The sequence below is a fragment of the Chrysochloris asiatica genome, unplaced genomic scaffold (genome assembly GCF_000296735.1).
Source record: "Chrysochloris asiatica unplaced genomic scaffold, ChrAsi1.0 scaffold00142, whole genome shotgun sequence".
NCBI classification, from domain to species: Eukaryota; Metazoa; Chordata; class Mammalia; order Afrosoricida; family Chrysochloridae; genus Chrysochloris; species Chrysochloris asiatica.
Genome location: NW_006408660.1, coordinates 1,634,359 through 1,649,940, shown reverse-complemented (window position 1 = coordinate 1,649,940; position 15,582 = coordinate 1,634,359). Strand labels below are relative to the sequence as shown.

The 15,582-nt window shown below is 46.4% G+C and overlaps 1 protein-coding gene across 1 annotated transcript; it reads right to left on the bottom strand.

Moving 5' to 3' along the window:
* Nucleotides 1-1,447: 1,447 nt before the first annotated feature.
* Nucleotides 1,448-15,468, bottom strand: UNG (uracil-DNA glycosylase). Its single transcript, XM_006870434.1, has 7 exons — nucleotides 15,337-15,468; nucleotides 14,609-14,791; nucleotides 13,662-13,757; nucleotides 9,093-9,190; nucleotides 7,672-7,760; nucleotides 5,854-6,032; nucleotides 1,448-1,588 (listed from the first exon to the last, which is right to left on the bottom strand). The coding sequence occupies exons 1-7, from the start codon at nucleotides 15,466-15,468 to the stop codon at nucleotides 1,448-1,450; spliced, it is 918 nt and encodes a 305-aa protein (XP_006870496.1).
* Between the last annotated feature and the right edge of the window lie 114 nt (nucleotides 15,469-15,582).

The following is a 15,582-nucleotide window of genomic DNA, read 5'->3' as shown; positions in this document are numbered from 1 at the left end:
ATGTTAAGGTTTCCACATCCCTGCACTCTTATGAAATGTGTCCATACTGAATGTGCTTTCTCACCCACTGAAAAGAACACCTGTTATCAGTTCTTCAGTCTTTGGCTTTCCTCTTCGGACACCAGGGAGGTGTTGGCAGGTCAACAGTTACCAGAGATCTTCCAGTGCCTTGGCCTCACTGCCTCATCTAGAAGTTGAGTCCAGCTCACACCAGAGACAGCTTTTAAACTGCAACAGGGTATGGTAGAAAAGGCAGCCAAGCAAGGCTGATCCTCTTTAGAATCTCAGCAGACCCTGATCCTTAAGTGTCGCGCCCCCACAGCACTTGTGGGCTGGGGTGCTTAAGCCTTGGCCCCACCCAGCCCAGCCTAGGGGGAGGAGCTGGGCAGGGCCTGGCAGACTACCAGGGAGCTTACAATGGTTGCCATGGGGACCAATGGGCTGGAGAGTTCTGCAGGATGGGGTGGGGAGCTGTGAGCCAAGAGCAAAAGCAGACAAGGGCACTGGTGAGAAGAGAAGCCGGCAGAGGGCACTCACTCAGGACACAAGAAAGTGCAATAGTATTTTATTACAAAACACGCAGGGTGAACGTTTTTCACCCAGTTACAAGGTGGAGGTACAGACTTAACAAGGATGGTATCTTTAACAAATTAAAATATATAGTTTCATACGTTTAAAAACATACAACTCTTAAGGGCTACAGAAAAAATACTTATTTCAGCCCATAAAATATAGCATTTGACAGTCTGCGCTTTTACCGGTCCTCATTCACTCAGTGCCCCACCCTCACACTCTTAGCTTTACAGAGAAATCACCCCATCTCTTACTGCTACCAAAACCATGAGATTGGAGCAGAATAGACATCTTCTCTACCCATAACTCCCTGTGTGTAATTGGAAAATTTTGTTCTGGTGGCTATCCCTAAATAAAAAGCATCTATTAAAAACAAAATCCAACTCGAGATTAACTCGGAAGAAAATAATTTCCAATGTAAAGGGAGTTTTCTTGTCCAACTTCTACCATTCCAAGAAACAGTAACAACATGCCCCCCCTCCCCCCAACACCGCAGCACACTTCTCAAAGCACTTCCGCCTGGCACCAACCATCATTTTAAGAATGTTCACCTGCTGGTCAGGGTCTCTGGTTGACACTGGAATGCACCGGGCACAGGGGGCTATCCTGAGTAATATACACCTAAAGTCTAACCTCCCAGCTAAAAACAAACAAAACGCAGCAGCAGCAACCCCAGACTACAGACTGTACCTAAAAGGTGTTCCTCCTCCCTCAGTTACAATGATAAAGGGAGGGCAAGAAAGTCAAAGGAGGCCTTGACCACCTGCTTGTGGACTGATATCTGGAAAGACCTGCTGTTCCTGGGCGGCAGGCACTTAATTACAAGGAGCTATCATTTTTCCACATGGACTTCCCAATAGCCAGCCCTGCACCATCACAACTCCTTCCAGTTGATGGGCTTCTTGCCAGACTTCTGCAGTAGTTCATTGGCTTTAGAGAAGTGCCTGCACCCAAAGAACCCCCGATACACCGACAGTGGTGATGGGTGGGCAGTCTGCAAGACATGGTGCCGCTTCTGAAAGAGATCCAGGCGAACAAGAGAATTTAATGGGGCTTTTAAAAACAAGAGCTACGATTGCCACAATTTACCTTTTGCTCCCTCAAGTCACCCGTTTTCCAGTTATTTCCCTTCAGCAACTGTAGCAGACCCAAATCCATCTCACTAGTTCGCTGTAGAGTAACTCTGAGCATGCAGCCTGGGCCCTGGATATGGCCAAATCTGCTTTTTTTTTTTGTTTAAAGTGCCCCTAACCTCATAGTCCTGGAGTCCTGACATGGTGCTGCAGGATTAAGAATGGGACCATAAGGTTGGTTTGAACCTTAAGGTTGGCGGTTCTGACTCACAGCGACCCTACAGAGGGCTTCCAAGGCTGTATATTCTTTTTTACATGTTTTATTGTGAATTATATGATATTTTACATGGGAGAACTTTAGTTTTACATTTATTCCACCGTACATCATTTCATTGCCATGGTTCCAATCCCCTCCATGTATCATCAACTGACCAAAGGGTATACCCTATAAACCTGCCCCCAAACTCCCCCCCTCCCCCCCCGCATCAGCACACAGTCCCTCTCCCTCTCTGGATCCAAAGTCCCCAGCCGCTTCATCACTCCACGTCATCGCCTCTGCCTCTATCTTGGGCCTCGCTGCTTCTCTGGGTAGGGTCCCACTCTCAGCTCTTCTCCGTTGATGGTCCTAGAGACCTCTGCTCCTAGACTGGAGAGTTAATCACTCCCTTCCTTGCTACAAAACGTCTACCTTTACATTTCCAACCCTCACAATCAGTCCTGATAACAATCATTCACTATTGTATCACAAGTGACCCTTCTTCATTTCATTTCATCAGCTCCGCCTAGACAGACTAGATAGTACTCACTGGAGATTCTGCCTTCCTCCATGTCCCCTAGCTCTAGGTTCCCTCTTGAAAGCTTGTAAGCCAGTCACCTCTTGCCTTTGTAGTCCCCCCACCCCTCCCATTTGGGTATCCAATGTTCAAGTTGCCCATCTCTGTCTACTCTGTGTGGAGGGGGTGGGAATGTTTCTTGCTGTTAAGGATTTATTCCTTCTTTTGGGTTACTGCATCCATAGGTGTAGGTCAAGTTCAACAAATTGTATCAGATCACTCTTTTTTTTTTTTCCTCTTCTTTCTTCTCCTGGTTGAGTTCTGATCATCCATTCATCGGGGCCAGGTCACATGGGTACCATCTGCAGGTGTGGGTGTTCTTGTGCGTATGCCCTCTCTTCCTATCAGCTGGTAGCTTCACTCTCCACTCTAGTCCTCTATGGCCACGCCGCTGACTCTGGGCCCAGGAGTCCCCAGGTCTCTCCACACTGCTGGCCAACCAGGTCCCCATCTGGGTCCACAGAAGTCCACCGAACATTGTAGGGCTTAGCTTGCCGCTTCATTGCTGCTTTTACCCCACTTCCCCCTATCGGCAATACGTGTGGTCACCAATCAGAGCGCGTATTTCCATTGAGTCTTAGTCTTGGAAGGGGGTTTGCATTAAGGGGACCCGACCACTTGTCTTGATGTTTCCTGGGTCCAAGGCTGTATATCTTTACAGAAGCAGAAAGCCTCTTCTTTCTCCCAAGGAACAGCGGTAGATCCAAACTGCTGACCTTACGGTTAGACCTTGGAGACTCCACCACTGGTTCAGACTCCACACACAAAACACTTGGAGACTCCAATACTGGCTCAGACTCCTGCACTCACCTGTTGAAAGCCTACACCTAGCACAGACTGACTCAGGGGAAAAGACACATTGCATAAGAGAACAGGGCCTGAAGCTCTATAGAGCAGGACTCAATCCTGGTTCCATCATTTCCTGCAACTTTGGGCAGATGACTCCATCTCTCGGAGCCCCAGGAACGAAGTCTGCTGACCTTGTGGTTACCAGCGCTCACCAGCTTCTTCTTGTCACACTTATATAGGGTAGTTATGAGTTGGAAACAATTCGACAGCACTTCACAGCAATATACTGTGTATAGGGAGTCCTGGAGTGGTGCTGTAGAGTAAACACTGGACCAGAAGGTTGGTTTGAACAAGGTCGACAGTTCAAACTGACCAGCGACTTCTCAGAATCCCTACACAGGGTCCCTATACTCAATAGCAGAGTCCCGTTGGATAAGCACTTGACCAAAAGTTTGGTTTTAATCACAAAAGCTGGCAAGTTCAAACTCACCAGCTGCTCCTTGGAATCCCTATCTCTACAGGGTCGCCATGAGTCGGAACAGATTCGACAGCACTTAACAATAATATAGTTGCAGATATTCTTTAAAAGTTAGCTTAGTTGCACACAACTGTCCTTCTCAAAACTAAGATCTCATTTCCCAACTGCCAAGGCTTTATGTAAGAAGGCTCCTATACGGGCAGGGCTTCCAGCCACTCCAAGGCAGCTAACAACACACTGGTTTTAAATAATCTCACCACAAAAATGGACTTTGCCCTGAAAGGGGGATGACACCTCTAGTCCAACTAGAATGATAACATTGAGAACAGCCTGGAGACAGAGATAAGGATATCAGAACCGGAAACCCTAATAGAAGCAGCTGGTCACAGGCAATGACCCATGAAGATAAGCCTAAAGCTGGTAACTACAGAAAGTACCCCATTTTCAAAAAGATTGAGCCCCTTTACTAAAAAGAAAAAAAAAGATAAATATCACCACTCCTAATCAATATGTAAGGAGTTCTGGTAGCGTAGCGGTTACAAATTGAGCTGTGAATCGCAAGGTCAGCAGGTCGAAACTACCAGCTGTTCCACGGAACATGAGGCTTTCTGCTCCCGTAAAGATTTACAGCCTTAGAAACCCTGTACAGGGTCACTATGAGTCGGAACCGACTCCACGGCACATAACCACCACCAGTATTAGCCCTCTCTTGGAAGAAACCCCTTACTTTTATAAGCCAGTGCACTCCAACCCCAAAGTGTCTTCTCCACTCGCACACAGACCCACTTCTCTCCTGAAGTGTACTTTTGTTTGGACCTAATCTAATCTACGCGCTCTAATTCTACCAGGTCTTCTCCACTCGTGGAGACAGACCCACTTCTCTGAAGTGTTCTTTTGCTTTGCAATAAAGAGCTTCTAAGTGAATGCTTATTGTTTGTGTGTGACTGAGAAGCGGCAACTCAGTGAGACTAATTTGTTAGACCCACTGAGAGTGAGAAGGACTAGGAAAAAATTTGTGAAAGGTATATACATAGGAATTGGATATGGTTATATGCCGTGCAGTCAGTTCTGACTCATAGTGACCCCATACAGGGTTTCCAAGGCTTTAAATCTTTAACGGGAACAGAAAGCCTCATGTTTCTCCTGCAGAAAAGCTGGTAGTTTTCAACTGCTGACCTTGCGGTTCCGCAGCCCGATTCATAACCACTACGCTACCTGAGCTCCTTGGATATGCATAGGTGCAAATACTGTAAGAAATGGATGAGCAAAAGAGAATTTCATTTGGAACAGGGTGAAAAAGAGAGCCAACTATATGGTTCTCAGGAGACACTGGGCTGGAGATACACAACTTGGTTTCCATTATCAAGGTACTGTTAACAATTGCCTCCAGATCAAACCACTTAATGCTGACAGACTATAAATACACTGAATCAAAGTTATGCAGCAGTGAGAAATCAACTGGCCACAACCCCCAAGGCAGACTGGAGCTCACACTCCTGTACACGCCTTTGTTGTTGTTATTGTTAGGTGCCCTCGAGTCGGTATGGACCCACAGCGATCTTACGCACAGCAGAAAGAAACACTGCCCAATGCTGGGCCAACCTCACTACTGTTGCCACACTTGAGTCCATCGATGCTGCCACTTGGCCTTACTCACCTAGATAATCAGAACTTAGCAGTTGCTTCATTGATGCAAGATTGTATTTCTATTATTTCTCAAGAAAAGTGAAAGAGCCTGAGAAGATCTTGTTCACATTCACACAAAACGTTTGGTGACTCCTCCACTGGCTTAGACTTCTGCACTCACCTGTTAAAAGCCCACACCTAGCACAGACTGACCCAGGAGGAAAGACAAAACTGCTCAGCACACTGCATAAGAGCACAGGGCCTGAAGCTCTATAGAGCAGGGCTCAATCCTGGTTCCACCATTGCTTGCAACTTTGGGCAGATGACTCCATCTCTCGGAGTCCCAACAGCTAAGTCTTAAGGGAAGTAAAGACATGGTCAGCTGATGACATGTCTTTTCTAGGACTGCTTGGCAACGACTCCTACAATTTTCTTCTATACTTGTGTCATGTGACTCAAAACAACACAGACCCAACCATACCCGATCGATGGCACTGCCTTTCTTCTGAGCGTAGGAGCCCCAGAGTAAGAAGACGAGGCCATTCAGGTTCTGATTCAGCCAGGATACAACTGCATCGGTAAACTGCTCCCAGCCTCTTTCCTTGTGAGAATTGGTGTGGTGTGCTCGAACTGTGAGGACAGCATTGAGTAGGAGAACACCTGTGAACACACACAGGAGAAACAGGTGAAAAGTAGGCTTACAGAGGACCAGCCCAGCACCCCCAGGCTGGGTGGATACCCTATGATGAAACCATTCACAGGAGAATATAGCAAAGCCGCTGAAATCAGGTCACCAAAAACCTATCACCGTGTGAACCATGCCTCTCTAGGTAATGAGATGACAGGGCACTTTATCTTTATTTATCTCTGCTCTTTCAACACCACCCAAGTCAACAGTCACTATCATTGTCATTAGAAAGAATGGCTCTAAAAAGATGCTAAACATGAAATAACCCAGTAATACAGAGGCCAGTCAAAAAGTATTGCTACCATGGTTTCCGTTCACACACGCACAGGTTCTCAAGAATACACTTGTCTTAGTCTTGTTAGGGTACTTATATATCACACACACCCCAATCAAAAAAGCACTAACTTCCAAGGGGATCTGTTGGGCCGGTTAAATTCAAGGCAGAGCAACGGGCTCAGGTTATGGTGACTGTCTTTTTGGGATTCCAAAGGAGTAATGTGACAGCCTTTCTCTAAGGACACTGACCTCTAAGGACACACTATCCTGTGCTCTTTCAGAAAAGACCGTAAGACCAAGTTGAGAACCATTACTCTTAGGCTTAGATGAGAAGATTGGGGGGGCGGGGGGCCGTGGGAGGGGTGGTCAGTGAGACTATAGGGGAACAGAACTAGAAGGGAAACAGCAAGGATGGGGACAAATGTGAAAAATGGAACCATGGACAGGTAAGTACAGAAACTGTCTGCTGGGAACGTGTTTTGCTGTATATTTCAACCCAGAATACAAAAGAATACTAACCGAACAGAAAACATCCTACCACTCTTAGCACCACAGCTCAGCTACTCTTTCCTTATTCAGATTCTAGGACCAAAGCCAAGCCTACTGCTGTTGGGTCAATGTGGACTCACAGTGACCCTGCAGGGCAGAGTAGAGCGCCCCCAAAAGGGTTTCAGAGGCTATCAGCGTTTACAGAACCAACAGTCACACTTTATCCCCACAGAGCAGCTGCTGGGTTCAAACCACTGACCTTCTGGTTAGTGGCTGAGGGCTAAGGTCCTCACGTGCGGCTGTAGGATAAGCACTGGAGTGCTAATTGCAAAGCTGGTGATTCAAACCCATCTGCTGCCCCTTAGAACCCTGTACAAGGTCACTGTGAGTTGGAGCCAATTAAATGGCACTTGACCAACAACATTCTTACCTTATAATGACAGTTAACTTGTGAAAACAAAAAGTCAAAGAAAAAAGTCCCGTAGGTAGACATTAAACACACACACCGCTCTTGTGTCTATATGGGCAGAGTGAGACTAGCTTCTAATGGTCCAAGTTAAGAATCTTTGAGCAGATAAAAACATTTGGGTTTGATGTGGTATTGGCCAAGAATATAACTGTGGATTGCTAGAAGAACAAACAAATCGGTCTTAGAAGAAATAAAAACCAGAATGTCCCTTAGAATCAAGGATGATAAGGATTCAACTCACTCTCTTTGGACCCACCATCCGAACAGAGCAATCACTAGAGAGGGTCACCAGCAGAGTCAGCACAAAGGGAAAAGCCCTCAACAAGAAGATGAGTTGACCCACAGCGACTACCCACAGTGAACTCAAAGGTGGTTACCTTGTTTGGCCCATCCAGACAGATCTCCGTGGCCAGGATGAACAAAATCATCCAAGTCTGAAGACAGCTCTTTATAAATGTTTTCTAAACTGAAGGTGAGAAGGAAAAGAAAAAAAAAGAGATTAAAAATCTCAAGAATAAGTCTACAAGTTCAGAAAGCACTACACAACTGTGAAAAAGTTCAAGATTTAAGTCTGTAGGTTAGCCCTTGTTTAAACAGCCCCCACCTCCTCCCTTTCTCCTTCAGCCCTGACTGAGCAGGAAGGAAAAACAATGGAACCCTGTCAGCAAGGGTTAAATATGGAACTTTGTATATGGATCCGAGTTCCTGAGAAATGAGGCTAATACTGCCATTTCATTGCAGAGTTCAATCTGTCCTAAACTTTACTTTGCCGTTTGGATTTAGAGCCTAGCATTGTGTAAGAGTCCTGGTGTAGGATAAGCACCAGATCACTAACTGAAAGGTAGGTGAAGTTCAAACCACTAGCCACTCAGCAGAAACCCCGTACAGGGTAGCTATGGGTCAGAACTGATTGGATGGCATTTATAATTAGTAAAGTAACCCAGCAGCTACATTCTTTCACAAAAGATGTTCAGTTGTATGTAGTTATATGTTGTTGTTGTTATTAAGCGCCACTGACTCGATTCCAACTCCTAGTGTCTCTGTATGAACTGCTGACCTTGCGATTCAAGCTGACCTGCATTATTCATTATGACAGTACATCATTCTGCAATGCCACACCATATAATATGTATAGACTCTTGGTGTGGTACTATGGAATAAGTACTGGATTTCTAGTGTTCAAACCCACCAGCTGCTCCTTGGAAACCCTATACAAGGTAACCGGTGAACTGGAACTGACTGGACAGCGCTTAGTAACAGCATATATATAGGGAGTCTTTGTTTGGGCCACCCAGACAGATCTCTATGGCCAGGATGAACAAATCATCTAAGTCTGTAGACTGCTCTTTATAAATGTAACCACAGGTTGGCAGTTAAAGCAACCAGCCACTCCTTGGAAACCCTATATAAGGTCATCGAGTCAGATCCAACTTGATGGCCTTTAACAACAACATTGCTGTATATGTACGCATACATACAAAACACACATCATACACAAAAACCTCCAAAACAGTGGTTCTTAATTGGGGGCCATTTTGGCCCCTGAGACAGTATCTGGAGACATTTTTTGGTATCACGAGAAGGGAGAAAGTTGCCATGGTACCTAGTGGCAACGAAGTTGCAAGACATCCTACAATGTACAGAAAGGCCCCACAACAAAGCATGACCCAGCCTAACTATTACTAGGGCAAAGTTCAGACACCTTGCTCCAAAGGCTAACACAAACCCTCCAAATCATTGCCACTAGCCTTCACAAAGCACACATGTGTGAACCTGAGCCACCTAGAAGGAACTGTACCTGGGTGGAGGTGGTACAGGTCTTTGAACGCTAAAGCAGAGCCCATGAGCTTGATTCGGTCCATGATACGGATCCTGTCCCAGGATGACAACCTTCACCTGTGAATTCCAGTTGGCAAGAAGTTAGACAATACCACAGTGTAGGCAGTCTAGCACTTGCCTGAGAACCAAGGAGCCCTGGTGGCTCAGTAATTCAGCGCTCAGCTGCCAACCAAAGACTAGTGATTGGAACCCACCAGCTGTTTGTCCTGCAGGAGAAAGATGAGGCAGTCTGCTCCATCTCCATAAAGATGAGTCTTGGAACCCTCGGGGCACCTCTACTGTCCTAATTTTGTTGTTGTTGATAGGTGCCATCGAGTCAGTACCGACCCATAGCGACCTTATGCAGAGCAGAACAAAACACTGCCCAATCCTGGGCCAACCTCACTACTGTTGCCACATTTTGAGTCCATTGATGCTGCCACTTGGCCAGTCCATCTCGTTGGGGGTTTTCCTCTCTTTCTCTGACCCTCCACCTTACCAAACATGATATCCTTCTCCAGTGACTGGTCGCTCCTGACAGTATGTCCAAAGTATGAAAAGAAGTTTGGCCATCTTAGCCTTTAAGGAACACACTGGCTGCACTTCTTCCAAAACGGATCTGTTGGTTCTTTTGGCAGCCCATGGCACTTTCAATATTCTCCTCCAACACCGTAACTCAAATAGGGTCACTCACTGTAAAAGGTGGAGTCAACTTCTGGGCAGTGGAGTTTTAGGTTTGACTGATAACCCACACAAAGGAAAACAGTGAGAAGGGAACTGCCTCCTGACCCAAATGAGAACCCCAAGAAGGGAGTCACTTCCTTGGCACCCTTACTTGCCATTACCAAATTATCTGGCATTAGAAACTGCTCTGCCTCGCTGCCCTAACTCCTTCTGAAAGGTTTCTGAAATGAGTTGGCTTTGCTTCTATGCTCATTTCTCAAACCATGGAGTATACACACTTTTGTAACAAGTGCAGCCATCCAGAAACATCATGAAGTTAGTCCTCTCCCAGGCAGCCCCATCTTATCTGGATTCATCCCGATTTACATGACCTGTTTCGGGTGACTGTGCTCAATACCATGTGACAGGCAGCCAGCTTGTTCTCAAATTATTCCCATTACACAAAGTACATTTTCTTATTTCTTTACGAATCGGGCTGCGAACCTTAAGGCCAGCTGCTCCGCAGGAGAAAGATGAGGCGTTCTGCTCCCATAAAAGTTTACAGCCTCAGAAACCCTGTACAGGATCGCTATGGGTCGGAACCGACTCGACGGCACTTAACAACAATGTTCCGAACAGTGGAGTGGCTGATCGAAGAACAAGTTAAAATTTTCCTAAGTATCACCAAACTACTTCTCTGCAAGCTGAACCAACTCAGATTCCCTAGGACCTGGCTGCACGAATGAGGCCAGGTCAAAGGCCATGGGAGGAGGCAGAGGTAGGGAAAGAGGTCACTGGAGATGATGGCTGACCCTTTGTCTAGTGCCCACCCACTTCTTTGTTAGGTTTCAGTCCAGTGTTTCGATTTCGAATCTTCCTCCACAGCTGACACTGTTGTCTTCCCAACACCCAGATCCCGATCATCCTGTGTCTCTCTGTGTTGTTCCTAAGTGGTCAATACACCCAGGATAATCTCCACAGGGAGGGAGGCAACCTGTCCTAGGAGAGAAGCTTGTGTGCTTGGGGCTCTGGACCTGGAGTGACTCTCCTTGTTTATGCTACTCAACTACCTGAATCTAACACTTCCATAAGCTTATCTGCAAGGAGCCGGGTAAGTCCATGCCATATGCAGACTCATGGGACAGGCCTAATGCTCTTTCATAGGGTTCTCTGGTATTCACAACACAATACTCAAACAGAAAAGTAAACAAAATTTAAAACCAGGAGCGCCAATCAAAGTGCTCGCTTTAAAATGCAATTTGTGGGCATTGGCTACCCAAACTGGAGGGGTTTCAAAGGCAAGAACTGACTGGCTTACAAGCTTTCAAGAGGGAACCTAGATCCAGAGGACGTGGAGGAAGGTAGAATCTCCACTGAGTAGTAACGAATCTATCTAGCCGAGGCTGATGAAACGAAGGTCTCTTATGATACAATAGTGAATGATTGTTATCAGGACTGCTTGTGAGGGTTGGAAATCTATTACATAATTCACAATAAAACATTACAAAAAAAAAAGCAATTTGTGACACCTGCCAGAGTATTAGTACCATGCCTCAGCCATGGCCTGTCTCCTGCCCATCTGGTGGACATTTTAGTGATGTCACAGGACTCCTGTGGTCAGCTTACAAATCGGGGAGGGAAAGGAACAAACCCCTAAATCCCCCGTGTGAGCAGATACTAAAGAGCTTGTGGAGGTTTAGAGAAAAGCCAGATTACACAAGGCATGGGCTTCAAGGAGGCTTCATGGATGGATGTGGGACGATGGCTTTGAGGACATCTGTAAGAAGTTCATAATACACTGTTCCACCAGGTGGAGGTGAGACAGGGAAGTAGGACCTGACCACAGTTATGGAGAGCCCAGCCTGGTCAGCCCCTTCAGCTTATTCAGTGCAGAGCCACACACAAGCTCTGAGACAGGAGCCTGATGTGACTGGAGCCGCCATTCAGCAGCATAGGATGAGCTATAACAATAGGATCTGTTAACAGTAGTCAAATGTTTGGAAAGGGCTAATTAGAGAGGCATCATGGTCAGACTACTAAGTGATATTGGCAGCCTTGGAAGCCTTATACAGGGTGAATGTCAGAACCTACTCCAAGGCACTGACTAACCAAACACATCAAAGTAAGATAAACTACATCAAAAAACAAACAAACAAACAAACAAAAAACAGTTGCCCCCACCTTATAGTCTAACAACTGACAACACACGTGTGTTTGTGTATATATGGAGTCCTGGTGTGATGCTATAGGATAAGCACTCGACTGCAATGTCAGTTTGAACCACAAGGTCAGTGGGTCAAATCCATCAGCCACTTTCTCAGAAACCCCGTACAGGGTCGCTATAAGTCAAAACCGACTCAAAGGCACGTAACTACACACACATACACATATATATGTATGTTGTTGTTAAGTACTGCGGAGTCGGTTCCGACTCATAGTGACCCTGCACAGGGTTTCCGAGGCTGCAAATCTTTATGGGTGCAGAAAGCCTCATCTTTCTCCTGCAGAACAGCTGGTAGTTTCAAACTGCCGACCTTGAGGTTAGCAGCCAAATTCATAACCACTAAGCTACCAGAGCATGTGTGTATTTATACATATAGCTGCCTTTCCCATCATGCAAGTCAAAACATAACTACCTGTAGTCTAGAAATAATTCTTACTTCTCTCCCAGCGTTGGTATTCACCATAGAATGTTTCTTTTAGCATGAAAACCTTTTCTTGAATTTTTCTAAGTGGTCTCACATACCATACTTGTCCTTTTGGGAATAACTAATTTCACTCAGCATAATGTCCACATCCACGTTGTAAGGTGTTTCGCAGTTTGGTTATTCTTCAACATTGTGTAGTATACATGGTATGTAGGTCCCAAAGTTTTAACAGTCTTCATTTAGGCTATTGTGAAGTGCTGCAATGAACATGGGTGTGCATAGATCTATTCCTGTCAAGACTCTTATTTCTTGGAGATATACACCAAGTAGAGAGAAAGCGCCACACAGTTTCCCACCACTTTCCAATCCCACCAGCAGTGTAGGAGGGTCCAGTCTCTCCACACCCTCACCAGCATTTTTCTGTTTTTGCACTTTGCTATTTATGCGGGGATAAGATACTGTATCTCACTGTTGTTGTGATTTGCCTCTCTAATGACTAGAGATCCTGAGCATTGCTTCATGTTTGTTGGCAACCTGAACGTCTTTGTTCTTCTGTTCATGACCTCTGCTCACTTTTTAACAGGCTTATTTGTCTTCTTGTTGAGGTGCTGAGTGTTCCACAAACTTAGAGAGCAAGCACTCTGTACCTTTCATTGAAGAGTCTGAGTCTTGAACCTGGTACTTATAGTGAGGACAGGGAGTCCTAGAACTAGCTGGAAATGACCACAGCACACCTCAGTCTCATCGCCCCCACCACCATAATACAAAGAGTAAAATGGCATGGGGTTAGTTTCAAGATCAAATAAAATACCAGAAATGAAGCTTCAAAAACTCCTAAAAACTGAAAACATTCAATTTTCTGAGTATTTTAAAGAAAGATTTCAGAAATGGCTTCTGAAAAAAAAAGAGCTAGACACATGATCTATGCACATATTGTTCTTATTGATTACGCATAAATATTAGCTGATAAAAGTTAAAGAGAAAATACAGGCTAAAATACAAGGGGCTTCCAAAAGTTCATGGAATAGAATTTAAAGGTAATGCAGCTTTTTCCAGGAATTTTTGGGAGTCCCCTCCTATATATAGTCAGTCAAATCTCCCAATTTCAATACCATATTTATTACCTGGGTCAGAACCGACTCGACGTCACTTAACAACAGCATTTATTACTAAATTGCAGACAGCAGCTTGACTCTAGTGTCCCAAATGAAGAAGCTATATCACCTTCTTATACTCACATCTCTTATATCACACATCTGGGTCCATGTGAAGACTTGCTGAGGGGGTGGGTAAACAGTGTAATGTTTTCTTTCTTCTGTAACAAATTCCATTAACTGATTTAAAGAGAAATTAGGAAAAAAAAAATTACACTTTTAAAATAAGATTCTCACTGAAATCCCAAAGAATTCAAGCCTTGAACACAAGATTGTTGAAATACCTAGTTCTTTGCCAAGTTCTACCCGTAAATCCTTTAAAAACATAACAAATGGCACCTGCCTCCCAACTCCAATTCCCTCCCCTTTCTCTCGCTTTCTTTTTTTGAAGGACAGGCTATTGGTGCTGTGATCAAAGATGGGTACAGCTAACCAAATGGTCAATGGTTCAAACCCCCAACCTGCTCTGCAGTTACCTTCTGTAAAGGTTTCCAGCCTTGGAAAACCCAGGGGCAATTCTCTGTCCTATGGGCTCCTGAGTCTGAATTCACTAGAAGGCAGTGACTTTGTTTTTAGTTCTGATGCTTTAATTTCCTATGTCTTTTTCTTTTCTTTCTTTCTTTATTTTTTAAAGGTATGACAGGTTTCATTCAACCTGGTTGGTGTTTTCACTATGCCAATTTTTTCTGGACAATGAGCTTTAAGCTACTGTTGTTAGTTACCTATGGAGTCTATTCCCATATGTGCAAATCACCAGGTCTCTCTTTTCTGAGGGGCCCAAGGGTGGGTTTAAACTGCCAACCTTTCAGTTAATAGTAGTCCAAGGGTTGCTTAACCTTAACCATTTGCATCTTTAAAGAAGCAGAGTGGGTGGAGCTTCTGGGTGGGTTCAACCCATCAACCTTTTCAGTTAGCAGCTGACTGCTTCCCCACTGCCACCAGTGTTCCTTCTGGTCCATGCACCAATCTCTAAAACCACCACGGCTTAGTTTTACCCTGGCTGTAAACAGGACGTTTCGGCGGGAAGTTACCTTTATGAAATAGGGTTTCCCGAACTCGTCGCTGAGCTGCTGCTTCCAGCTCTCCCCGAACTCGGCGGGCGCGTGGCGGGCGGCGAGTCTGCGCAGGGCGGCGGCCTTGTTCTTCTGTATGCGGACTAGCTGCTCCGGGCTCAGCGCGAACGGCGCCGCGCGGGCCTGCTTGGCGGGGCTAGCCTGAAAGTGGAGCCCGCACCCGAGAGTCACCGGCCGCAGCGCTCCGCTCCCGCCCCAGGCCAGTCTGCACAAGATGCCCATTTGTCCCGGGCCAACAGATCCCTCGCACCCTGAGATTCAGTAAGTTTCAGGAGAAATCCAAGGGGCTGGGGAAAACCCCCGAGAGCAAGTGGGCGACCCGCAGAAGCTACGGCCCCGCCTCCCGGGATCCGCCTCAGGCGCCCCACGCGGCCTTTTCGCGGCAAAAACTCTCCCTGGATTCCCGTACCTCCCCCTCATTCGATTGGACGACGGATCAAGATAGGCGGGCCTGTGGCGCGCTGATTGGCGCCTTGAGCCCCGAGGCTCATCCCTATTGGTTGCTCCATTAGCATGGCCGCCGGTAAGGGCCCGTGGCGGCTGTTTTGAACACATGGAGGCTGTTTTTAACATGGGGCCCCGCTGGCCGCGCGGTTCTGCACCCCTCGATTGCGCGGGGCCCGCCGCCAGCAGCCCCGGCCCGGCCCCAACCCCCAACCCCACAAGTAGTTCCCGCCGCTTCTCACCAACGCATCCCCGTTGTCCTCAGCTATCGTTACCACGCGGGTCCCCTGGTCGGCCGGCTCGGGACTGTGGGTACGTCGCTTCCCGGCAGGGCTTGGGGAGAAGAAAGAATACAGTGTCTTCTGGCCGATCATCTTGGAGCCGAGGAAAGAGCGAGCCAGCCGCTCAGGAGACCCGCGAGGTTCTTGCAGCCGCCCTGGATCCGCAATTGGCGCCAAGCGACCCGCGCATGCTCCGACGGTGGGGGG

Coding starts and splice junctions, on each gene's coding strand:
- UNG (XM_006870434.1), bottom strand. CDS start 15,468: ATGATCGGCCAGAAGACACTGTATTCTTTCTTCTCCCCAAGCCCTGCC. Junction 7,761..9,092: donor CCTGTACCACCTCCACCCAG/GTACAGTTCCTT, acceptor TCTCACCTTCAG/TTTAGAAAACATTTATAAAG. Junction 6,033..7,671: donor GTCTGGATGGGCCAAACAAG/GTAACCACCTTT, acceptor GTGTGTTCACAG/GTGTTCTCCTACTCAATGCT.